The sequence below is a fragment of the Oryctolagus cuniculus genome, chromosome 1, assembly GCF_051225735.1.
Source record: "Oryctolagus cuniculus isolate XC-2025 breed Fujian yellow rabbit chromosome 1, ASM5122573v1, whole genome shotgun sequence".
Taxonomy (NCBI): domain Eukaryota; kingdom Metazoa; phylum Chordata; class Mammalia; order Lagomorpha; family Leporidae; genus Oryctolagus; species Oryctolagus cuniculus.
In genome coordinates this window covers 122624331-122650441 of record NC_142867.1, presented here as the reverse complement: position 1 = coordinate 122650441, position 26111 = coordinate 122624331, and the positions used below count along the sequence as shown (strand labels likewise).

Below are 26111 nucleotides of genomic sequence, written 5' to 3'. Positions count from 1 at the left end.
GGGAGACAGGCCCCCATTATTTTAGTGAAAAACCTTATTGTGAACACTGACAACCTGTGCCATCTTTTGGAGAGTCAGCATCCACATGTATAAAATGGGGCTGAAGCCAGCCCTTCACTGTTATGTGCAATAATTAGAACAAAATAATTTAAAAGGGGGGGTGTGTGCTGTGGTGTAGTAGGTTAAGTCTCCACCTGTGGTGCCAGCATCCCCTGTGGGCACCAGTTCGGGTCCTGGCTTCTCCTCTTCCAACCTAGCTCTGTGCTATGGCCTGGGAAAGCAGCAGAAGATGACCCAAGTGCTTGGGCTCCTGCACTCATGTGGGAGACCTGGAAGAAACTCCTGGCTCCTGGCTTTGGACTGGCCCAGGTCCAGCCATTGAGGCCATTTGGGGAGTGAACCAGTGGATTGAAGGCCCCTCTCTCTGCCTGTCCCTCTCTCTGTCTGTAACTCTGCCTCTCAAATAAATAAATACATCTTCTAAAAAATGTGCCATTCTGAACATGGGTGAGTTTTCTATAAGTCGCCTTCTCTGGCTGCTCTGTCTACTCCGTGATAGAAAGAGAAAGAAGGTGAGAGGAGGGAAGGAAGTGAAAGGCAGGTGCAGGGTTTTGCTGGTGGGCTCCCAGCTGGGAGAACTGGCCCTGAATGTGGGTAGGGGGACGGTGGTTCTCAGCCCGGGCTTGGGCTCCCTCAGGCCTTAGGCTCCCAGGGCCACATGACCAAGGAACATTGGAGGCTCCTGGCTGGCCTGTGAGGGTCAGCTCCTGAGCAGGGAGGAGCAGGCTGAACGTAGAGGTCACGTTCTAGGGCGTATGTGAGAGCCGACGGCCCAGCATGAGTGACTGTGCACTGCAGGAACAAGCCAGCCTGCTCTGGGTTCACTGAGCAGGGAGGCGCCCGGCAGACTGCTCGGGAGTGGGCGTGGCCAGAAGAGCCCCTCCCCCAGGGCTGGGCCATAGCTCTCTCCAGAACCAGGATTCTCTGTGGATGTCCTGAGTGCCGGAGAGGCGGCACACTCCTCTCTGATGAGCTTCACAGTATACAAAGCCACCCTACTGGAAAGCATCGGTCTTCTGTGTCACCCCATGCTTACCAAAGTCATTTGATCAGACAACTCTTTTTGGGGGTTGCACCTGTGCCAGGCTGTGGTGGGGAAGGCAGTGCGGCACTTTGAGGTTCAGTACCTTGCTCTGCAATTTAGGCATTAGTGCTTGTTCTTGGGGAAACAATTTAACTTGTCTCCGCCCGTGTTTCTTTCATCTGTACTTTAACTGAAAACTATTTTATTGGGGGGGGGGGAGACAAGCAGTTAAAATATGTTTCAAGTCTAGAACCTCGCCTGGAGAAGTCTCAGCGTTACTGTCAGCTTGAGCAACAGTGCCCTTCGGACCACAGTTTTGGGACTGGGTGCCCTGTGCTGTCTCTAGACCCGCAGACACAAACCTGCATCTTCTTGGGGTCGCAGTGGCCCAAGGTCCCGGTGTGGGCAGGGGCCTCGGTGGCCACGGCGGACAGAGCACCTTACCTGTTGCTTCCACCATCCCTTCTAGAATGACCACGACTTCGAACTCCTCCTGATCCAGCTGAGCCCGAGACATCTCCCAGAAGGGGCTCTTCTCGTTGATCTCGTGGGAAATGATGAGCGGGGACACCAGGAACAGGCGGTCGTCGCCGGTGTCGAAGCCCACATTGATGTCCGTCTGGTTGAGGGGGATGAACTCCCCTTCTTTGGTCTGCCGGGACTTGATGAGCTTGGCGCGGATGGAGGCCTCCACGATGTGCGAGTTGCGCAGGTCGCCCACGCGGAACATGAGGCACAGCTTCTCATCCCGCATGGAGATGACGGCGTTGTTGGAGAACATGAGGGTCTCGGCTCGCTTCTTCGGCTGGCTGATCTTGACAAACATGCAGCCCACCATGAAGGCGTTGACGATGGAACCCAGGATGGCCTGCACCAGGAGCAGCACGATGCCCTCGGGGCACTTCTCAGTGATGACCCGGAAGCCATACCCGATGGTCGTCTCCGTCTCGATGGAGAACAGGAAAGCCGACACGAAGCCGCTGAGGTTTTCCACGCACGGAATCCACTCCTGGTCGCCCACGTGGTCCAGATCCCCCCGGATGTAAGCAATGAGCCACCAGATGAAACCGAAGAACAGCCAGGTGACGGTGTAGACCATGGTGAAGACCAGCAGGTTGAAGCGCCACTTGAGGTCCACCAGGGTGGTGAAGAGGTCGCTCAGGTAGCGGTAGGTCTCCCGCACGTTGCCATGGTGCACGTTGCACTTGCCGCTCTTCTCCATGTAGCGCTGCCGCGGTTTCTTGCCTTCCGTCAGCAGGCGCGTGCGGTCGGTGGCGATGGGGACGTCATCGCGGGCCTGTTTGGGGATCTTCTTGGGGTCCCGGGGAGTGACTCCAATCTCCATGTCCTGGTTCATAGCGTTCCTAGAGTCGCCAGCCATAGCTGGGATACACTGAGTTAAAAAAAGATACCATGAGTGGAGTAGACTGTTCTCAGCCACAGAAACACCGGAGTGTTTCTCCCCTCCTCCCTGTACCCCGCACGCACACACACCCCGACCCTCTGCCATGCAGGGCATCCGACTGAATTCTCAAGGGCAGCTCGTTCGTATTCCAGGGACGGATCCTAGCACATAACAGTTGCTCAAGAGTTGATTTTGCGGGGGACCAGCCGGCCCTGTGGCTTGGTGGGTTAATCCTTTGCCGGCATCCCATATGGGCTCCAGTGCGTGTCCCGGCTGCTCCTTTTCCGATCCAGCTCTCTGCTGATGGCCTGGGAAAGCAGCAGAAGATGGCCCAAGCCCTTGGGCCCCTGCACCTGTGTGGGAGACCAGGAAGAAACTCCTGGCTCATGCTGTTGCAGCCATTTTGGGGGGTGAACCATCAGGTGGAAGATTTCTCTCTGCCTCTCTCTTTCTTTGTAACTCTGCCTTTCAAATAAATAAATACAGTCTTTTTTTAAAAAAGAGTTGTTTGCTGAATGAATACATGAACAGTCCCTGAATGCAAACTACACATAAAGTGCTTAAAGGATTTAAAGAACTCTGGGGGCAATTGAAAACATCATAATCACAACAATTTAATAAAAGTCTACTATGGTCTTTGTAATATTCTTGGGTTATTGCCTTTGCTCACCACATAACCCGTTGGAGTTAGATATTGGAATACCCAATTCATGATGTGTGCTTATGCACTGTGTTTTCTTGTAGGCCTCTCTCCTTCACTGAGATGTAAATTCCTCAAGGCCATATTTCTGTATGCTTTCTTCCCGGATACATGCCAAGCACCTACAGCATATTTAGGCAACACAAGGGGGTCTTCAAAAAGTTCATGGAAAATGTATATTGTGAAAAAAAAACTCTGCATAGATTTCCAATTTTTTGTACCAAGATAAAAATTTTTAAATTCCATTTTCATGATCTTTTTTTTTTTCAAAAAAAGATTTATTTATTTATTTATTTTAAAGGCAGAGTTAGAGAGACAGAGACAGAGACAGAGAGAGACAGAGATCTTCCACACCCTAGTTCACTCCCCAAATGGCCTCAATGGTTGGGGGTGAGCTAAGCCAAAGCCAGGAGCTAGAAATTCTGAGTCTCCCACAAGAGTGCAGGGGCCCAAGCCCTTGATCCATCTTCTGCTGCTTTCCCAGGTGCATCAGCAGGGAGCTGGATTGGAAGAGGAGAAGCCAGGAGTCAAACCCATATGGGATGCTGGCATCACACGCAGGTCGCGGATTAGTCCGCTGCACCACAACACTGGCCCCTCCTTGAAGTCTTTGTGGTCCCCTCATCCTCTGTACGCTAAAGGTACTTCATGAGTACATGGATGAGAATACAGGAAAACATAGTGTTAAAAGAGTAAGTGAGATCCAGGCCACAAAACCAGAAAGTGGCAGAGCTGATATCTGAAACCTGCTCGCCGGGCTCAAAGCCTGTGCTCTTGCCTTTATGCCTTGCTGTCTCCCTTCTTTTTATCTGGGATCTTTTAGCAGCAGACAGAAAGGAAAAGGCAGCGTGTCTGATTCACCACGTGGTCACTCCTCTTGTCTGAACAGGGCGCCTGTGGCTGGCTGAGCACTCACCAAAATCACAAATTGCCGTGCAGAACCACCATGGAAAAATCTGATACAGTTATACCCTGGCCTCTAAGAAATTGAAATGGGCAAGATGTTCACATCCCAAGGTTTTCAAAGGGACGGGGAAGCATTTTTCCAGTCCATGCCCTAAGGAGACAGCGAGACACCTGCGATACCCAATGTGTTGTTTCCCTGCTCTGCTGCTCCAACCCACTTAGAATACTTTGAGGATCTGAGGAAAGACCATGGGAATCTCTGCACTGAATAACAATAGCTTAAGCCTCTGAGTATTCATGAACCAGGCAACTGTGCAAGAAATTTATTTATTTATTTATTTATTTTTATTTTTTGACAGGCAGAGTGGACAGTGAGAGAGAGAGACAGAGAGAAAGGTCTTCCTTTGCCGTTGGTTCACCCTCCAATGGCTGCCACGGCCGGTGCGCTGCGGCCGGTGCACCGCGCTGATCTGATGGCAGGAGCCAGGTGCTTCTCCTGGTCTCCCATGGGGTGCAGGGCCCAAGCACCTGGGCCATCCTCCACTGCACTCCCAGGCCACAGCAGAGAGCTGGCCTGGAAGAGGGGCAACCGGGACAGAATCCGGCGCCCCAACCGGGACTAGAACCTGGTGTGCCGGCGCCGCTAGGCAGAGGATTAGCCTAGTGAGCCGCGGAGCCGGCCAAGAAATTTAAACGCACTGCCCCGTTTGTCACTCACAGCAAAGCTGGCTGACAGCACTGCCTCTTGCAGGTGAGGAGAATGACGCTCTAGAAATATGTGGGGGCCAGTGCTGTGGCTTAGCAGGGAAAGCCACCGGCAGGGCCGGCATCCCATGTAGGCGCCGGTTTGAGTCCCGGCTGCTCCCCTTCTGATCCAGCTCTCTGCTGTGGCCTGGGAAAGCAGTAGAAGATGGCCCAAGTCCTTGGGCTCCTGCACCCATGTATAAGAAGTAGAGGAAGCTCCTGGCTCCTGACTTCAGATTGGCACAGCTCCGGCCTTTGCAGCCAATTGCTCCCCAATTGTGGAGTGAACCAGCAGATGGAAGACCTCTCTCTCTTTCTCTGTCCTGGCTGAGAAACATGGGGGTGTCTTGGCTGTTCTGTCACCCAGCCAGCTGCCTGTTCTCTGCTGTATGCTTGAGCCCAAGCGGAAGCTTTGAGCATTTCCAGGCACTGATAAACTTGTTTAGGCCATTGCCTGAAACACTGAAGGACTGCACACGTTGTTAAGCTCTTAGAAGTCAGCCCGGTTGGCTGGCGCCGCAGCTCACTAGGCTAATCTTCCGCCTTGCGGCGCCGGTACACTGGGTTCTAGTCCCACTCGGGGCGCCGGATTCTGTCCCGGTTGCCCCTCTTCCAGGCCAGCTCTCTGCTGTGGCCAAGGAGTGCAGAGAAGGATGGCCCAAGTGCTTGGGCCCTGCACTCCATGGGAGACCAGGAAAAGCACCTGGCTCCTGCCATCGGATCAGCGCGGTACGCCGGCCGCAGCACGCCGGCCGCGGCGGCCATTGGAGGGTGAACCAATGGCAAAGGAAGACCTTTCTCTGTCTCTCTCTCTCACTGTCCACTCTGCCTGTCAAAAACAAAACAAAACAAAACAAACAAACAAAAAAAGAAGTCAGCCCGGGCTCTAAACCAATTCCTTAAGGCCTGTGTAAATGCCATGCCTGACCCCTAGATGCAGACACACCTGGGCAGGATGGCTTTTTCTCAGTGTCCCTCGCAAGGACAGCTGGCCACTTCGGGATCACCTTGGCCTTTAGCGCTTCCTTCTTTGGAATACACATCAGCCCTATTTTGGGGGTGGTTTGAGGTATTCCTTTGTGGGAACTGCCCAGCCATCACTTTTGGGGTAACCCCAGTTGTGGGTGTAGCCGGACAGCACACCAGGAAACTGTGTCCCGGATAGAATAACGGGGTGAGTGTTCTATAAGTCAATGAAGAAACCGGCTCATTGGTTAACCAAGGCAGAGCTCCCCCAACCTGGGATGGCAGATGGCCCTGGGACTTGTTTTCCTTTGCTACCTGAGTGACTGCGGCCATTTGAAGGTAACCTTTAAAACTTATCAAAGGGTCATGCAAAGGATGATTTGTCTCAGACGTCCACTGGCCACATTCCATTCTGCAGAGCCACCTGCTCCCTGCTCTGTCACAGGGCGCTCATAATGATAAATGCAACAAAGAGGGACATGCATGGGGCTGCTTGTGGAATCCCAAGCAAGATGTGGCTCTGTGCAGATGTTTCCCTGAAAACCCAATGGACATGCATGCAGGCCTGAGAAACGCTGCAGATCTCCAGGTCCTGAGCTCGCGGGACCCACACAGGGATCCATCAGCAGAGGGGGACTGTCCGAGCTGCTGGTGTTGGGTGGGGCAGGCACAGTGCCCGCAAGAATGAGTCAGCGGCCCGGGCACCTGGGCAAGCACATTCTCCCGCCTTCAGCTCTTTGGGGAGAACAGCTTTCTGCTGATTTTCCGCACTGTTTCCTTCTTTATTTTTAAACATACTCTCCTATGTTCTTGTCACAGAAAGCCTTGTGCTGTACCAGAAACAGGAAAGTGTTTTCTTTCTTTATTTTTTTAATATTTGTTATAATTTCCATTTTTAAAGATTTATTTATTTATTTGAAAGTCAGAGTTACACAGAGAAAGGAGAGACAGAGAGACAGAGAGAGAGAAAAGTCTTCCATTCGTTGGTTCACTCCCCAGATGGCTACAATGGCCAGAGCTGCGCCATTCAAAAGCCAGGAGCTTCTTCCAGGTCTCCCACATGGGTACAGGGGCCCAAGGACTTGGGCCATCTTCTGCTGCTTTCCCAGGCCATAGCAGAGAGCTGGATTGGAATTTGGAGCAGCTGGGACTTGAACCAGTGCCCATTTGGGATGCCGGCACTGCAGGCGGCGGCTTTACCTGCTAAGCTACAGTGCCGGCCCCCAGGGAACTGTTTCTTAGGACAGCTCAGTGCAGCCCTGGAACCGTCGCCTGTTTGACAGGACCAGGAAGTAAAGGCAGTCGCTTCTGACTGATGCCGTGATTCCTTCTCCATGTGCACACCGACTGTTCCTCATTCACGCCAGGGTAAGGTTTCCTCTGGGGCTCAGCATCCAGCAAACGTGCCCTACAGTACGAAAACAACCAAAAACCGAGCTGATCTGAACTTTATTTGCCTTAGCTTGCTCTGCTGTGAGGGGTCTTCAAAAGGACACTGAAAATGAAAAAATTGGAGCTGGCACTGTGGTGTAGAAGGTTAAACCTCTGCCTGTAGAGCCAACATCCCATACTGGCGCTGGTTCAAGTCCCGGCTGCTCCTCTTCTGATCCAGCTCTCTGCTTTGGCCTGTGAAAGCAGTAGAAGATGGCCCAAGTGCTGGGACCCCTGCACCCACATGGGAAACCCGGAAGAAACTCCTGGCTCCTGCCTGGCCCAGCTCCAACCATTGTGACCATCTGGGGAATGAGCCAGTAGATGGAAGATCTCTCTCTCTCTCTCTCTCTCTCTCTCTCTCTCTCCTCCTCCTCCTCCTCCTCCTCCTCCTCTCTATATCTCTGCCTTTCAAATAAATAAATAAATCTTTTTTAAAAAGAAAATGAAAAAACTACACATAGTATAAAAAAGCAAACATGAATTTATTTTTTTTGGCACCAAAGTAATTTATCTTTGTATTCTCTTTTCTATCAACATTTTGGAGGATCCTCATATAAATCTCAGCCCTGGGCATCATGCAAGGGATCCACAGGAAGAATATATGATCAGTATCAATGTACATGTATGCTAATAGACTCTCCTTGAATTGAAATGTAATATCCAACTTTCATTATCTCCATGGAATGTTTTTTGAAGAAAATACTTATTTTCATTTTAGTTGAAAGGCAGAGAGAGAGAGAGAGAGAGAGAGAGAGAGAGAGAGAGAGAGAAGGAAAGAGAAAGGGATATCTTCCACCCTATGGTTCACTCTTCAATTGCCCACAACAGCTGGAGCTGGGCTAAGCTGAAGCCAGAAGGCTGGAACTCAACCCAGGTCTCCATGTGGGTGGGAGAGACCTAACTACTTGAGCCATCACCCACTGCCTTCCAGGGTGCATTAGCAGGAAGCTGGTTTGGAAGTAGAGCCAGGACTTGATCCCAGAAACTCCAAGTGAAGTCTTAACTGCTGAGCCAAATGCCTGCCTTCCTAAAACCCATTTTTCAGATGAAGAAGACGAGGCACAGGGCACATAAGTCAACCATCCAAGACCCCAGCATAGACGACTTGCAAGGTAGGCACTGAGCTGACTGGCATGGAGCTCTATTACCCAGATTTCTTCCAGGGATAAACAAAATGTGCACCCTAGAAACCCTGGCCTCCAGGGCCACATGCCTGTAAGTTCAAAAGGATTTTCAGGGACGACAGAGATGAGTTTCTTTAATCAGGCTTATAATTTATGCAGATATTCTGTGAGCATTAATTGAGGAGCTACTGAAGTCCAGCCCATGTGGGAGAAGCAGGTTAATGCAGACCCAGCCCTCCCATAGTTTATATTCTAGCAGTGCCTCTTTGAACCTAGGATTTGTGTAGAAGCTTCTGCAGAGAACAAAGCAAGGAGACGGGCTCTCCGCAGGACGGGGATGAGGCACGGGCTTGAACAAATCCCGTTACATCTCAACAAGCCCTTCGCAGCTCTTCATCTTCCACCTCCTCCTGTGCCCCTGAATGGGACACCGTCCAAGACCCAAGACGTGATGAAAGCTCTTGGGAAAGACGGAGCCTGAAGTCCAGCACAGTGGCTTAATCCCTTTGATAGCAAAACGCAGGAGGAGAAAGACTCAAAAGAGGCAACATCAAAGGAAGTTGTATTTTAGAGGATGCATTACTGGAGCTGACATCCATCTCAATGGGGCTCTGTATGAAGGATTCCAGAAATCACCCACGCCCAGCAGGGAAGACCGCCATGGGGGTGGTCCAGAGGAGGGGAACTGTGGCTACACAGCATGGTGGGAGCTGCCCTGGGGTCAGCAGAGAGCACTGGGCTGGAGCCTTGCCTCCAACTCGGTTTCCCCATCCATGGAAACAAGATTCGCCAACATCTTTTATCCATGTCCTTCATGCTAGGTCAAAATCTGCATTCCCCAGGATTGGAGACATGGAATGAGGTTAGCGGGAGAGCAGTGGAGGAGGACCAACTCATGGATCCCAGGGAGACACCTGTGTATTAACACAAACCGTGAATCTGTAGGAATGCACTCACTGTTAACATACGGCAGGTTGTTAAAATCCAGGCAGGTTGGTGAGTGGGTTGCTCCAATCGCCCCCCCCCCCCAAGGACAAGGGTGTTATAAATAGAATACGGAGATTTCAAAAAGCTCATGCAAAAGTTAATCAAAAGGTGCTGATTTTGGTGCAAAGTGTTTTTGAAATTGATGCACAGTGTTTTTGTAACTTGCATTTTTCATGAACTTTATGAAGACGCCCTCATATATCCAGGGTAGAGAGAAGGCACATGTATGTAGGCAGACTTCCTCGGATGCCCCCTCCAGTTATGATTCTGGGGATGTGGCCATGGGACCCTCATTCCCATCATTAGAAGCTGTTGTGTGGCACAGGGGACTTCAAGGAAAAGAGGGCGTGGCAGGTGCACCTGACCTAGTCATAGCAGCCCTCAGAAGGGACTGGGCTTTTCCGGAATGAGACGAGTCAGAGCAGTAGAGGAACTGGATGAAAGGGAGACTCTCCTCTCTGACTTCCAGGACGGTAGGGTCCAGGGGCTGAAATAGCCTCAGCTAATGGCCAACCAGGTAGTGAAAGCTTCAGGCCTACGAACCACTGTGATCTGAGTTCTGCCACAACCACAGGCCTTGTGTGAACAGGGCCGAGAACACACTCCGTGACGCCTGGACAGAAAATGAAGCTGGGTATGGACAATGAGGAAAGCTGAGTGTGACGTCAGAGTGCCTAGGTTCCTATTCTACCTTGAGCTAAACGACTCTGGGAAAAGTGACTTCTCTAAGCCTCAGCGACTGTGCCTGCAAAATGGGATGATGATGGTGCGGATCTGAGGGTGCTCTGATGACTAAATGAAAGGTGTCTGGCCCTCCAGGTCTGTGGGGTCCGCATCTGTGGATTCAACCAAACAGGCATGGAAAGTATCGGGAGAAAATGCATCTGTACTGCACACACAGATTTTTTTTTCTCCTCATTCTGTAGATGATGCAGTATAGCAATTCACATGCATTTGTGCTGGACTCGGTATTCTAAGTAGTCTAGGATGACTTAAAGATACAGGAAGGTGTGCCTGGGATTTTGGTAGTGGTGGAGGTGTGGTTCTGGGATAGGATTGGGACAGGAAGCAGGGGTGGGGGCGCTGCAGACAATAATTCGAGGATAAGAAGGGAGGACCCAGGGGTCCCGAGTGCGTCGTGTGCACACAGTGCTTGCTGGTTCGCTTGGTCTCATTGGCTCCTACAGAGGGTGCTACCTCCACTTTACAAAAGGGGAGCCAGGAGCTTTGAGAGTTTGTGTCCAGAGCAGAGATCCAGACCCTGCTCTCTGGATTCTAGCATTGGGAGCCCCCACCCAACCCCCACTTCCCAGGAAGCTGTGCCAGGAGGACTTTCTAAGAACTTTCCCTGTCTGCCTGTTCACCTTGAGCAGAGACCACCCCAATCCCATGCTGAGGCCGGGGCTGGGGGCCGCGTCTCTCTTGCAGGTCACCTGCCACCTTCATCCCTGCGGGGGCCTCTTCCTGACCCCTGGGTCCCCTGCGCATTTCGTGGGAGCCAGAGAGAGGGGGGAGCCAGAGTGGGGGGCGTGGGCCCCCTGGGACAGTGCCTCCAGGGGAGCACTGTTGCTCTGGTCCCCCGACAGCCACCTGCTCTGAGGCTGGGAGAGGGCAGCCTGGGGTGCGTGGCCAGAGTCCAGCCCCAAGGCAGAAAGAGCAGCTGGGATTGTCCAGGGGGAGCCTGCAGCGCACAGGAGGCTGAGCCTAGTCCCCAGGGAAGGAGCATGGGGGCTTGGGGGAGCAAGGGCAGACCCAGGCCCCCTTTCCTGGGGGGTGGGGGAGGGCAGTGTCATCCAGTAGCCCCACCACCAGAGCTGGGTTCCCAAACAAAAAGGAAGGGCTGGCGCCTCCCACGGGGCCAGCCCTGCTTTCTCAGCCTTTAAATTTACCAATCCTAAAACAAAGGGAGAAAAACTGTAGCACGGTGAGGCTGGGCTAGGGCTGGGAGCCGGGGCAGCGGTAAATCTTTCAGCACCTCCATCAGGTGTTTCATGTGAAGCCCGGTCGCTCTGCACCTGCTGCCCTCGCCTGTGCGGCGGGGCCGGAGACTTGAATTCCTGGACGTATTCCAGCTTTCCTTATAGGAGCCGCATTCACCTGAGTCACGGCACATGAGGTGCAGATGTGCAGCCCACTGACTCATTCATTCATTCATTCATTCATTCAACCGGTCAGTCAGTGAACCTCCACTGAGCATGTCCCAGTGTTTTTGGGTGTTGGGTCCTGGCCGGGGGGGAGGGGTAGAAAGGCATTGTGCTTTCCCTGCTGGGCATGCTGTGAAAATGAGGTTCTCAGACACTCAATCTGGGGTCCCCCAAATCCGCATTTGTTCCCTAAGTCACGCCTCCTCCTCAGCCCCCCCTTTAGTAAGAGGCCGGTCCTCCCAGAGTGCTACAAGCTCCGCAGGAGGTGCTGCCTTGGTCCCATCCCACAGAGTGACTGTGGTAGGTGATGAGCCCGAGGGCCCCTGGCCTGTTCCCTGGCCACCAGGCAAAGAGCGCACAGCCCAGTTATGCATGCTGGGAGACACCTAGATGAGCTGTGAATGCAGAATGGCTGGGGTGGGTGCAGAGGAGCCGGGGGTGCCCTGGGAGTGGAGGGGCAGGGCTGGTGGACGCTTCCTGGCATGAGGCTGAAAGGTGGGGGCAGACAGGAACAACAGCTCTGGGAGAGGACACCTGTCTCTTGTGTGGTTCTATGTACCGTGTCATTTTTTTTTTAAGATTTATTTATTTATTTGAAAGTCAGAGTTTCACACAGAGAGAAGGAGAGGCAGAGAGAGAGAGAGAGAGAGAGAGAGAGGTCTTCCATTTGCTGGTTCACTCCCCAGTTGGCCACAACAGCCAGAGCTGCGCCAATCCGAAGCCAGGAGCTTCTTCCGGGTCTCCCATGTGGGTGCAGGAGCCCAAGGACTTGGGCCATCTTCTACTGCTTTCCCAGGCCACAGCAGAGAGCTGGAGCAGAAGTGGAGCAGCCGGGACTGGAACCGGCACCCATATGGGATGCCAGCACTGCAGATGGCGGCTTTACCCGCTATGCCATAGCGCTGGCCCCTGCATCGTGTCATTTAATCCACACGCAGTTCCATGGAGTCCTTCTTAGTAGCCTCATTTTCCAGATCATAAGAGTGTGGAAGTCGGGGCTGGTGCTGTGGCTCACTTGGTTCATCCTCTGCCTGCGGCTCCGGCATTCCATATGGGTGCCGGTTCTAGTCCCAGCTGCTCCTCTTCCAGGCCAGCTCTCTGCTGTGGCCCGGGAGGGCAGTGGAGGATGGCCCAAGTGCTTGGTCCCTGCACCCACATGGGAGACCGGGAGGAAGCACCTGGCTTCTGACTTTGGATCGGCGCAGCACTTGCCATGGCAGCCATTTGGGGAGTGAATCAATAGAAGGAAGACCTCTCTCTCTCTCTCTCTCTGTCTATAACTCTACCTGTCAAATAAATTAAATAATATAAATATATATATACAAATATATATAAAGAGCACAAGTCTTAGTCGTTTGCTTGGGGCACACGATGATGAAGGGTGTCGCTCCCCCTCTTCGTGGAGGAACGACACAGGACCCTGCGCTGTTCTTTTGTCTGCTCGGCCCTCCCCGGGTTTGCTGCTGGTTCTTCCCGGGTTGGCTACTGTCCCTTCCACCTCCGTGGAAGGGCGGTTCCCCCTGCCACATTCCCCACTTCCGCGGGGGAGCGGCACACCGCCGGCCGGCTCTCTCGGGGGCTGCACAGGTGTTCCCTCAGATGTTCCTCTTAGATGTTCCTGGTGCATGTTGTCTCTCTCCTCCTTTATAGTCCTCTTCCACCAATCCCAACTCTGCTACCCACACGCCGAGTACGCTGCTCTCCTCCAATCAGGAGCAGCTCCTGCAGCTTGTCAAGTTGGTGAGAGGCAGCTGGGTAGAAGCTGTTGCCTCCTCTCCCAGCGCCATATTGTGGGAGAGCAGATGCATAGAATAAGTCTTAATTCCAGTAACTTAGTCTAGTCCGAGTTGCTCCCCACAAAGGGGCAGAGCTGGGGAGTCCAGGAGCTCTAAGCACAGCCAGCATGCCCCGGAAGCTGCTCCTCCCCAGCCCTCAGGGGCTGGCCAGATGCTCCGAGCCTCAGTGGGGGTCAGGCACTGAGAAACCTGGCCCAGGATGCAGCTGGAGCGACGCACAGCCAATCTGGGTCAGGAAGCCGCTTACCCTGCCCTGCAGTGCCCTGTCCACCTGCCCTGCCTGTGGGGGCTGAGTCCTCCGCCACCGTCCCGGGTTCCTCCAGCGGCTCCTACTCGTCTTCCAGTTGCTCCCGGCTTTTCTGCACTCCCACAGTCCTTGCCCCCAGAAGCTCCCGACTGCGCTCAGGAAACAGGTTCCACGCGTCCAAGGTCACACCTGGTGTTCCAGCAGTTTCTAGGTGTGACACTTTCACTGTTCAAAGGGCTTCTGCTTGGACAGCAGGTCCCCCAGCAGGGAAAGACCACTAACTGGCAGCCACCAGTTTCACCCTCAACATTTCACGGCTGGATCTTCCTTCAGCTGCCTCTGCCGGGGCCTCGTTACTCCCGCATCTCTGAGCTGGGGGTCCCTGTGGCACTCTGCTGCCTGCAGGGGCAGATGCCTGGGCTCACCGAGTGTTCTTGCCACACAGACTCGCTGCCTATCCTTCTTGGTCATAGACAGACACACGCTTTCTTCCATTTGTGTTTAAACGGAGGGTTTTCTCAGAACTTCATTTTGGGGTCGCTGCTGTGGCAGGAGGGTAAGCCACCACCTGTGACATAGCATATTGGAATGCTGATCTTAGTCCCAGCTACTCTGCTTCTGATCCAGCTCCCTACTAATGTGCCTGAGGAGGCAGCAGAAGTGAACCAAGTGCTTTGGCCCCTGCCATCCACATGGGAGACCTGGATGGAGTTCCAGGCTCCTGTCTTCAGCCTGGATCAGTCTCAGCCATTGTGGCCATTTGGGGAGTGAACCAGCAGATGGAGGATCTCTCTCTCTCTCTCTCTCTCTCTCTCTCTCTCTCTCTCTCTTTCTCTTCCCTTTTCTCTCTGTTACTCTGCCTTTCAGTTAAATGCTTTTTTTTAAAAAAAAGAACTTAATTTTTTTATTTTTTCACAGAGAAAGAAATGTTGAATATTTAATTATCTTATTATCTGTATTCTAGGAAAAGTAACCATACAAATATAAGGCAAATGAAAGCAAGACTTGCTGTGGGTTTTGGGGAACAGTTGGGCATGGTGGGGACTGCAGTGCACTGAGCACATGCGCAGGTCTAGAGGGGCACAGTGACTCGGCTTTAGCTAATTATCGCCAGGGCAGAATGTGGAGCTGGTACTGCAAAGTTCCACGTTCGCTTCCTAGGGAAACTAGAAATTAAAACTCGTGAAAAGAAATTTCTTTTCTTCTATATTGACAACGATTTTGGTGAATGTGGAAAACACTGAGCTAGCCAACGCAAGCATATGTATGAGTCAGATCCATCCTGTGAGCTGCCAGTTTACATTCTGCGCTCCGAGTCACAGAGAGGCTTGCTCCTGCCCTGGACACACGGGCTTGTACCAGGAGTGATGCTGAGCCTGGTGTTAAGGGCTGTGATAACGCCAACGAATTCTCCTCACAGCTGTCTTGTTTGCAATAATGGGTCTGCATTGCACACAGCCTGTCAGTCCTCAGGAGAGAGAATGGCAGGAGGCCTGGGCTGGGGGAAGATGACGCGTCAACACGGACACATGCGCGCCACAGCAAAGAGACGGGCCATGGGCTGCCTCCATTGCTACCATTGCTACCAGCTGGTTTCCATGGTACTAGCAGGCCCCATCTCCTGGCCATGGCTTTGCCCTCCCATGCAGGTGGCTGTTAGGACATGCTCCGTGGCTAAAATTACACCTTCTACCCCGCAGCGGCCTGCACTGCTTGCAAACACACCTGAGGGCAGCGTTTGGTGGCATCCTGTTGTTCCCATTCCACCAGTGGCAGTCAACGGGATTCACTCTGCCCTTGCCAGAGAGGAGGGCGGAACAGGTGCCCCCTCTCACAGCTGGTTCCTGGCCCAGGGGCAACGGCTGCTGATTACCAAGGATTAGAGGACCATGGACCAATAGGACAGCTGTGTGGAGCTGCCCACAGGCGTGGCTGTTTATGGCTGGGATGCGCCTTGCTTCCATGAGGATTTGGGGAATGCAGCGCTCTGCCTTGGGGCAGAATGCCCAAGAAAAGGAGCCTTCTTGTGTTGTCCCACAGCCACAGCGGGCAACAGGGGCTGTGTGCCAGGAGCAGGGCAAGGGGCTGGAACCCAGGGCCAGGGGCAATGCGGACCTAGGTACAGGCTGTGTCAGGTGCGACACTCCTCAGCTAGAACTGCTGAGCTACAGGCTCTGGCCTTGCCCGGACCTACCCACCCCTGGATCACAAGCTCACGGGCCACCCCTACTCAGGACATCCCGAGTGGGATTACCATTGAGAACGAAGTCCAAGTGGGGACAAGGACGCAGGGCTGGCCCCTGGAGGCACTCTGTCCAGGGCAGCCTCCGTAGGGAGCACATGTCCCACCAGTGCTGTGTTCCCCATGCTCTTTGCACTCTTGAATTTTGTATTAGTCTTGTGCTCAACTCACCTCCTGCAGCAGGGTGCACTGACTTGTTTTTCTTTGCAAAATAACCCTGGAAGTGAAGTGTGTGTGTGTGTGCACGCACACGTGTGTGTGAACAAAGTGCCTCACATATGTTAACTCCCTTGCTCATCTCAGCAATGCTGATGAGTAAGTACAATACATCCATTGTACAGATAAGGACACTGAGATTCAGAGCAGGGAGAGAGAACTTGCCAAAGGCCACATGGCTTGGAAGAGCACAGCTTTGAACTATCCCTGGCCTGACTCCAAGCGCCTGTTCCTCTTCCCTCCTACTTCTCATCCATCAGGGTGCAGCGACGGCTCTGGATTATAGTCCTGACTCTCCTGGCCACATCTTATATCTTGAGCAGCACATTTCTCCACAGCTGCCTACCCTGGGTCTCTTTTCTACATAAGAAATGGAGGGGCAGCACTTGCAATACCAGCATCTCGCACAGGAGTGTCTGTTTGAGTCCTGGCTATGCTGTTTCCAATCCAGCTTCCTGCTAATGCACCTGGGAAGGTAGTGGAAGGTGCATTCAATAATAACAGGGATTAATAATTAAATCAAGATGAAAAACCACCTGGGCCCCTGCCACCCATATGGGAGGCCCGGATGGAGTTCCTGGCTCCTGGCTTCTGCCTGATCTAGACCTGGCTGTTGTGGCTTTTTGGTAATTGAACCACCAGATGGAAGATCAATCTCTCTGTCTCTGTTTCTCCCTCTTCTTCTGCTCTTCTCTTCTTCTGACTTTTAAATAAACAAATAAATCTCAAAAATAGAAATGTAAATACCAACAGGCATCACAATGTTAATGAAACATTAACTTCTTCTCAGGAAAATTCTGCCCTACCAAATATGTAATGTACTTGGCCTTCACCTGAACTGGTACAGCTTAAGAACAACTATGGAGCGGGAAATAATGCCAGCATTACTATTACAGAGAATTATTATTATGGAAGAAGAACAAGGCAATTTGCCTCTCCGTTGGACCCCTTCACAACTCTTGACTTGACTAAGGGCACGCAAATGAAGTTAACTGAAACCCAGGATAAGGGCATCGTAGACCCAGCAACACTGACTGTTTAGTCTCATGTAAGACAAACAGTGTGAGCTTACAAAGGTTTAGGACAGGTCCAACAGGTGGCCCTGATATCCCGCTGCAAAGCAAGGGCTGGGTGTGGTCAGTGCCCAAAGGGGCACCAGAAAGTGGGCTTTGCAGCTCGGGCGGCCCTGACCTGGGGCTTCTGATCCCAACTGCGATTGTGTCCTTGCCGGATTGCCGGCCCCGGTCTAAGGAAGTAATAAAGCCCCAGGCATCATCTTCTGGTGTCTGGAGAGGCCCATGCGCCCTATTAGAAGTGCTGTGCACAAATCCTGTGGTTACTCTGTCAATAAGGAAGCAGAAATGCTCAGAGTTTATGGTCAAGACAACAAGACAGAGAGGGGCGGGTTGAATGGTTTTCGCTGAAGGGTTTATGGAGGAAGACAGGGCTCTGGCCTGAAATGAGAGCAGAGAGATCTGATATTTTGCTTGGGGAGTTCGATTCTTTGGAGAAAACAGAGACAAAAAGCTGGTATTTAAAAGATCCATTTGAGCATATCAAAGCGAGTCCACATATATGCAGTGATTTTAAAAGGGCATATATTAGAACTAATTTGAAGTGTGGAACACAGATTTGAAAGGCTTAATCACGTTTGAGTATCTTTCAAGGCATTTAACACTATGTTTGGACCCAATTATTGAGCAGGGCACCTTGGAGCAGGCTTGTGAGCGTGTGGCCAAGGGTCCCTTAGGATGGAACAGTCCGGTTCGCCGTCCTCCCTGGCGAGCTGCTGGGGGCCACGCCTGGCCCCTTCCATCTGTACACGCTAGACCTTGGCTAAGGCTCAACCACACAATGCGCGTGCTCACCCACCTCCCGCCTTCTGCAGACATGCAGAAAGCCTCTGCAGAATCATGACTGAAGGCCTTGGAAATCAAATTAATTCATTTTACATTTTCCCCACATTTGCACCTGTCTGTCCAGTCTTACCCCCTCTCCGTCTGCCATCCTTTTGAAAGCAGGTAGCCCCCTGATACTACATTTTCTTCATTGTAACCCCACACTGCATGTATTCTGCATTCAATAATAACGGGGATTAATAATTAAATCAAGATGAAAAACCACTTGTTTCCTCTCTACAGCCCAAGGGACAGACTTCCTGGGCTAGCGTCAATTTATCAGTGATGATTACAGAATATGAGATAGGGCAAATGCAGGGAAAACAACAGTGAGAGAGCAGGATGCTGTGGATATGATTATATTTATGTACAAGTACGAAAGGATGGGAGGGTGAGAGAGGTAAATAGACCAGTGAGAAAGAAGCAGAGACACAGAGCCCACTAGGCAAAGCCCCAACAACGGGGCTGAACCCTAGCAGAACGCACCATGCACTGATTTTTACCAAGTGCCTTATACGGATTATCTCATTTCAGAAAAGATTTGAGGTGGGTATTGTTTTCCATTTTGGGCACAGGAAGGTGAGTTGCTGATTTGGATTTGAACCCAGGCTGACTGCCCTGGAGTCACACTCACAGTTAAGGAAAACAAGGCAAAGAAAATGCTGCTAACAACTAGAGGAAGAGGAACCACAGAAACAGGAGAATGAATGGGACAGGAAAGTAAAAACATGGGTGATGGAAGAAGCGACAAAGTGAAAGGAAGTGAGTGCAGGTGCAGAAGGTGAGCACGGGGCGGGGAGGGGAAGAGAAGAGAGGACCAGTGCAAGGGCAACACCTCATGGGACACTGGCCCGTGGGCACTTCCCAGTTCCCAGCTTACTTGAGCTTTTCCTCGCCACTTCCAGTTGGTGTGATTAGCCCCATTTCATAGAAAGGGAACTGAAAGTCTGAGAAAGGAAGTGAGGTTACGAATAGGAGAGCAGAAAGACCTGCTGGCAGCTCCTGAGTGCAGAAGGGAGGAGTCACAGAGCAGCTAAAGGAGTGGAGGGAGCACACCTGTGTCAGCAGGCTGGACGGAGGGAGCACGCCTGTGTCAGCGGGCTGGATGGAGGGGGCACGCCCGTGTCAATGGGCTGGACGGGGGTAGCATGCCCGTGTCAGCGGGCTGGACGGGGGGAGCACGCCCGTGTCAGCGGGCTGGATGGAGGGAGCACGCCCGTGTCAGTGGGCTGGATGAGGGGAGCACGCCCGTGTCAGCGGGCTGGATGGGGGGGGGCACGCCCGTGTCAGTGGGCTGGACGGGGGGGGCACGCCCGTGTCAGCGGGCTGGATGGGGGGAGCACGCCCGTGTCAGCGGGCTGGATGGGGGGGGCACGCCTGTGTCAGCGGGCTGGATGGAGGGGGCACGCCCGTGTCAGTGGGCTGGATGGAGGGAGCACGCCCGTGTCAGTGGGCTGGATGGAGGGAGCACGCCCGTGTCAGTGGGCTGGATGGAGGGGGCACGCCCGTGTCAGTGGGCTGGATGGAGGGGGCACGCCCGTGTCAGTGGGCTGGATGGGGGGGGCACGCCCGTGTCAGTGGGCTGGATGAGGGGAGCACGCCCGTGTCAGTGGGCTGGATGGAGGGAGCAAGCCCGTGTCAGCAGACTGGATGGGGGGGGCACGCCCGTGTCAGTGGGCTGGATGGAGGGGGCACGCCCGTGTCAGTGGGCTGGATGGAGGGAGCACGCCCGTGTCAGTGGGCTGGACGGAGGGGGCACGCCCGTGTCAGTGGGCTGGATGGAGGGAGCACGCCCGTGTCAGTGGGCTGGATGGAGGGGGCACGCCCGTGTCAATGGGCTGGATGGAGGGAGCAAGCCCGTGTTAGCAGACTGGATGGGGGGAGCACGCCCATGTCAGTGGGCTGGATGGAGGGAGCAAGCCCGTGTCAGTGGGCTGGACGGGGGGAGCACGCCCGTGTCAGTGGGCTGGATGGGGGGAGCAAGCCCGTGTTAGCAGACTGGATGGGGGGAGCACGCCCGTGTCAGTGGGCTGGATGGAGGGAGCAAGCCCGTGTCAGTGGGCTGGACGGAGGGAGCACGCCCGTGTCAGAGGGCTGGAAAACCCGGCAATGATGCACTGATTCCAGCTCACCACGACTCCCAGCAGGCATCCCACAATAGTTTTTGTAGATACTGACATGATTATTTTCACATGTACATGGAAAGGCAAAGAAGCTAGCTAGGCAAAACAATTTTTAAAGGGGCCGGTCTACTTAATTTTTTTTTTTTTTTTTACCTACTTTGTTTTTTTTTTTTTTTTTTTATCTTTTATTTAATGAATATAAATTTCCAAAGTACGTCTCATGGGTTACAATGGCTTTCCCCCCCATACCGTCCCTCCCACCCACCACCCTCCCCTTTCCCACTCCCTCTCCCCTTCCATTCACATCAAGATTCATTTTCGATTATCTTAGTATACAGAAGATCAGCTTAGTATACCTTAAGTAAGGATTTCAACACGGTCTACTTAATTTTAAGACTTACTACACGGCTAATCGCAGCTCCAGCAGTCACGACTATTCAGTGTTGCTGGATGGAAGACGGGAAGAGAGATGAGTGGAACAGAAGGGAGAACCCCACAACTGGCCTTCACAAAGATGTGCACAAGATTTATGACCAAAGTGCACAAACAACTCCATCGAGGAAAGACAACCTTTTCAACAAATGGTGCTGGGTCCCAGGGACACCCATAGGGAAAACAAATGAATCCTGACCCGACTCAGTTCTTATACAAAAAGGAACTAAAAATGGATCATGGCTTTCAATGTAAAAGAGCAAGCTAAAAACTTTTAGAAAGGGGCCAGAGCTGTGGCACAGTGAGTTAAAGCCCCGGCCTACAGCGCCAGCATCCCATATGGATGCCGGTTCGAGTCCCTGCTGCTCCTCTTCTGATCCAGCTCTCTGCTATGGCCTGGGAAAGCAGTGGAAGATGGCCCAAGTGCTTAGGCCCATACACCTGCATGGGAGACCCAAAAGAAGCTCCTAGCTCCTGACTTCGGATTGGTGCAACTCCAGCCATTGCGACCATCTGGAGAGTGAATCAGCAGATAGAAGACCTCTCTCTCTCTTTCTCTCTCTCTCTCTCTGCCTCCACCTCTCTGTAACTCTGCCTTTCAAAAAAAAAAAATCCTTTTTAAAAAAGACAAAACTTTCAAGCAAACTACCCTGGTACTCAGTGGTCGCCCTCTGGGCAGGCACCCCAGAGGAATGAGAACTTAGGTTCACACAAAGCTCAGCACCCAAAGACTTGTAGCAGCCCTGGACTACGCATGCCTGTCAGTGAGCGAGCGTTCAGACAAATGGTGATGCACTCCACTGTGGACCACTACTTTGTGATAAATCCAAGACCTCCCCGCCCCATCCCTGGGGGAATGTCCTGAGAATTACGGTGAATGAAAACACCAATCTCCAAAGACTACAACAATGTGATTCTATTTGTATAGCATTCTTGAAAGGACAAAAAGCTACAGAAACAGAGGTGATGAGTGGTGTCAGGGGCTCGGGGTGGAGGCAGTGGCGGAGAGCAGGTGTTGGCTGCAGAACGACACCCCCAGAAATACTGGTGGAGATGCACGTGACAGTGAACGCAACCCCTTGCGATGCTGTGCTGTAGTTCTGCACAACGCTAGGCTGAGAGAGAGGCTGGGTAAAGAGCATGGTCAATCTCTCTGTATTATTTCTTATATGCACGTGAGTTTACAGTGGTCTCATGATCGAAAGCTATTTAATAGACAGCGGAGAACGATGCTGTAAAAAAAGTGGGAGGGACTGAGCCCAGGAGGCACAGCGGGGCACTGACTAAAGAGAATGAGTGAGAAAAGGACACAAGTGGAGGAAGCAAGCTGGCGGGAGAGAGGCCAGGAAAGGAGATAAAGGCGACAGGGTGGGTGCTGGGGAGAAGGAGCAGGCGACATGCAAAGGAAACGGCCACACGGCCACACGGGGCAGCTTCCGGGGTCGTCACCCCACGGGCCCTGCTCTTCCCGTTCCCTTGCTGCTCACCTGGGCTCCCCGCTCCAGAAGCCATGCCCGGGGCCTCCTCCACCCCTCTCCAGCCCCTCTGGGTGTTTTGCAAGCCCCACACAAAGCCTCCCTGGTTCCTCTGCCTCTGCCTGCTGTGGCCTCGGCACATCTCCCTCATGGCGTCTGCCGCTGAAGCAGGCACTGATTCCTGGGCCGGTACAGCCCCTCTGCGTGAATGACGCCCATCTTCTGTCTCAGGGGCCTGCACCAGAGAACCTCCATGCGTGCATCTGAAAGGGTACCGTGAGATTTTGAGCTCATCTGACTTGGGTGAGGGAGGTCTCCGTGCCCTGGTGTCCAGCTGGGGGAGACACAGGCATAGCGCCAGGCATCATCTGTGGTCCTCTTGCCCCCCTCCCCCCCATACTTTCCTTTTCTGAGCAGGAGGAGATAGTGGAGAATGCTGGCACTGGGGCCACCGTGTTGCAAGATCAGGAGCCCGAAATGGGAGAGAAGGTGTGGGAGTGGGCAGCCCACCCGGCCCCATACAGCCAGGTCAGGAGAGGGCAAGGAGTCTGCAGCTTCATCTCACTCTTCCTGCACCCACCTCCATCCCCTTCCCGGCTACCCTGTCCCCGGACCCTCTGCCCACCAATAGGGGTTGACCCCTGATGTCCAGAAAGTGCTGTTGCCACCTGCCACCTGGTCAGGTGATCCCTGACCTTTGCCCCCAGCCCGCTCTGGTCTGGAAAGATAATGGAACTTAACATTTAAGGCCCGGCCAGCATCTCCAGGGTCATGTGCGGAAGGTCTGGCTTTGACATTTAGCTTAACACTGCTCTTGGCGACGGTTACTGTCATCCCCGGCTCTGTAGACCAGAATAGCTCCCTTATCTGAATGTCAAGGTGGGAGGGAGTGGATGGCAGGGAGTCCAGCCCAGCCAGCCCTGGCTTTAGGCAGTGGGGCGCTCTCAGCTTCTTTATAAAACAACTTCAGAGAAAGCCACTCTACAAGTCTCTGTAAAATGCACTCAGGCCTTTTGACTCAAATGCCGCACTACAGTCCTGTGTGTTTGAATGCCTCATCTTCCTGCTTTTAGAAAAAAAATGAAAAAATGCCTCCCTGGCTGGCAACCAACCATCTAAAGAGCCATCTCATGATAGTTTCTCTTCTACAAACCCTGCCAGCTCCCAATGGCCGCTGGAGCTCAGATGCACAGCGAACATTTCATCTAAACCTGGCTCCCTTGAATGACCTGGTGGGATCCTGGGCCCCCTGCTTCCTCTCCCTTGTCCTTCCACCTCCCACCCCAGTAATTGGCGTAGAAAATGCAAGCTTTTGTTAGCATTCTCCTAAATAGGAAACATAACCTTGCCCACACAGTTACATTCCAAGGTTTTCAACACTGAATTTGCCCTGGCACACGCCAGGTGATCAGTTGCCTGAACAGATTTAAAACAGAATAAAAAAAAAAAAAACATACAGAAGCAGAAGCAGTTCCCACGTATCTGAACACACAGCACCCATGCTCATGACTTCAGCCGCCTAAGGCATGGAGGACGGGCTGTGTTAAGAGAGAAAGGGCCTGGAGTACAATACTGCAGTTGTTTGGCCCCTGCTTGGGGTTGGCGTCATCACAGGTGACTACAGCGGCCGTAAGAGTCTCCCCGATTCCTGGGCAAGAAATCCACCCAGGCCCGTGCAGAAAGCCCAGAGCCATCTTGCCTGGCAACTTGCGCCAGGGGCAGGGAGGCAGAGGGAAGCGAGCCGCAGGGCCCAGGATGTGCGTGCAGCCTTAGGGAAATCCATGGTGGGGAATCCCACCGAGAGCTGTCTCCAGCCCAGGGACGGAGCTCGGCTTTGGGAACCACTCTGGGCAGAGCGAGCGGCAGGTGCGTCTCTCTGCTTGCCCTTTGTCCCGCCTCCTCCTCAGGGGCACTGCTCGCCGGCTGGAGCCCACTGCCATCTGTCTCCTGCAGACCTGCTGCCTGAGCAAGAAACCGTGTAAGGGAGTAACGCCAGCTGTTTACAATGGCTCTCGCGGAGGCCAGGAAATGCCCAGCCCCAGTGGTTGGGCCCATTCTGTTGGAGGCCAGGTTGTGCGATCCCAGTGGGTTGCAGTGTGGGCAGGTGAGTTCCCTGTGTGCTCTTAGTCCCTTTCAGTGGTGGCCCTGATGCTGTCCTTCCAAGCAGCTCACTCCTGCACCCCTGGACTCCCATCGAGACTTTGTGTTTTGCCTTGGAGCAAGATATGGGTCTCAAGTCGGCTCCACCGTCCGCAGTCGCAGCTGGCTGGCCCAGCTCTGCAAGTCAGAGTCACTCCAGGGCCTCCTCTCTCCAACCCCTAAGCCACTTCTTCCGCTGTGATCAGATTCTAGGAAGCCTGGGCCCCCATTCAGCCCACTGCCGGGATTTGCACCTAGATGTGAGGAAGAGGCATGGATCGGGGAAGTGGGGAACACTTTCAGGGCTAGTGATTGACAGTGAGAAGACCCCCCCTGCCCCAGAGGGCAGGATATAGAAGTTGACAGTGCTGCCACTTAGCACGGAAGAACTCGTGAGCTTTCGTCTCATCCACACACCAGAGAAGAGAGCGCTGCCTTGCAGGACTGGACTCACTCACATACAAAAGTGCAGCCTGCACATGGCTCCCTGAGTATGAGCTTTTCCCCTTACCCCTCTCTCTCTCTCCCATGGAAAGCACTTGGTGAACCACACAGCCCTCTCACTGTGTGGCTGTTCACGAAGACCAGGTACGTCTGGGAGTGACACCCAGCTGACAGCCTCTGCTTACGAGCTGTGTGCTGCAGGCCAGTGACATGGCTTCTCTGGGCTGCCAGGTCTCACCTGTGGAGTGAGGATGGCAAGATCTGCTTCCTTGAAAGGATGACAAGAGAGTGAAAAGCGGTTGGCAAGCGTGCATGCCCCCGGCCATCTGCTCCTGCCGCTGCTGTTGACCAGGGCTCTCGGAGCAGGTGCTGAGCTGGCCTTGTCTGCCTCGACGTGTTTGGGGGATGCGCTGGAACTCTGAGATTCAGACCAGGTCCGAGAGCACCCCCCTCCTCCCGGACCCAGGGCGGCTGCACAGCCCCTGGTGCAGGAGAGCCCTGTTGGAAGGGAGGTGGGGGCAGAACCAGGGTCCACAGCTGTCCGGGGGAGAGGCACTGCGCCGAGGAGAGGGGGGATAAAGAGGAGGTCGCCCCTCTCTGTTCCCGTGCCCGCACGCCCGCCTCGCCTCTCCCAGCACTTTGATAGATGTTGAAGAATAGCTAGGGAGGCACGCAGGAAGTGACCCGGGCAGAAATAACAAGGCCGTGCTTCCAGCTTGGCCCCACTTAAAAGAGAAAGCAAGAAGACGCTGAAGACAGCAGGCGCGGGGAGCCGCCGCCCCCATCCTGTCCCTCTGTCTGATCGCAGGTAGAGCCGCCGCCGCCCAGGGCAATGACGCCCCCTCATCCCCCAGCCGCCACCGCCCCGGCCTCTCCCGCAGCCAGGTCCTGGGGTCTCCCACCAGCGGCCAGATGCTAGCAGCCTCCCAAGCGCCCCAGGCCACCGCTGGCTGCGGGCACCGCGGATTTCCCTGCGCAACTTTGGACCCGCCCCAAGCCTTTGCATATCCCCGCGGCCCCCTAGGTGGACCAGGGGCCAGAAGCGAGGGTCAGTGTCTCGCACAGCCCGGGAACCCGGCAGAAAACCCGGGGATGCAACTGGGGGGTGCATCTTACCGGCCGCGATGGGAGCTCCGCGTCCCGCCGGTGCGAAACTTCGGCGAGGGGCGCCAGCGCTCAGGGCTTGCGAGGGAACTCTGGGGCCACCGCCATGACCCGGCGCAGTGGCCGCAGCCTAAGGTTTCCCCTGCGCCTGGGGTCCTGCGGCCAGAGGCGGCCCGGCCATCCTGTCCCTTCACCGCCAGCCCCTCAGTCACTCCCTTTTCTTAGAGCAGCCAGAGGCGGGCTCGCGCGCGCTCTCTCTCTCCCTCCCTCTCTCTCCCTCTCCACCTCCTTTCTCCCTCCCAGGACAAATGAAATCTCTGGGTAACATTGCGATTTAAAGGGCCCCGGGCAAAGGCTATGGGGCGGGGTGGGGATGGGGCGGGGGCTCCCTGGGTTCCGGGGACGCTACCGGAGGGAGGAGGAAGGCAGAGAGAGAGAGAGAGAGAGAGAGAGAGAGAGAGAGGGAGAGAGAAAGAAGAAGAAGAAGGAGGAGGAGGAGGA

At 53.8% G+C, this 26111-nt stretch overlaps 1 protein-coding gene across 1 annotated transcript in view; it reads right to left on the bottom strand.

The window, feature by feature from the left end:
* The window catches only part of KCNJ5 (potassium inwardly rectifying channel subfamily J member 5), a 32386-nt gene extending 6430 nt beyond the window's left edge, over positions 1 to 25956 (bottom strand). The window contains exons 1-2 of the mRNA XM_002708453.6: positions 25623 to 25956; positions 1529 to 2477 (exon numbers count right to left, since the gene is read on the bottom strand). Of these exons, the coding sequence (XP_002708499.2) occupies positions 1529 to 2465 (937 nt within the window). The 5' untranslated portion in view covers positions 2466 to 2477; positions 25623 to 25956. The remainder of the gene's footprint in view (positions 1 to 1528; positions 2478 to 25622) is intronic.
* Positions 25957 to 26111: the final 155 nt, after the last annotated feature.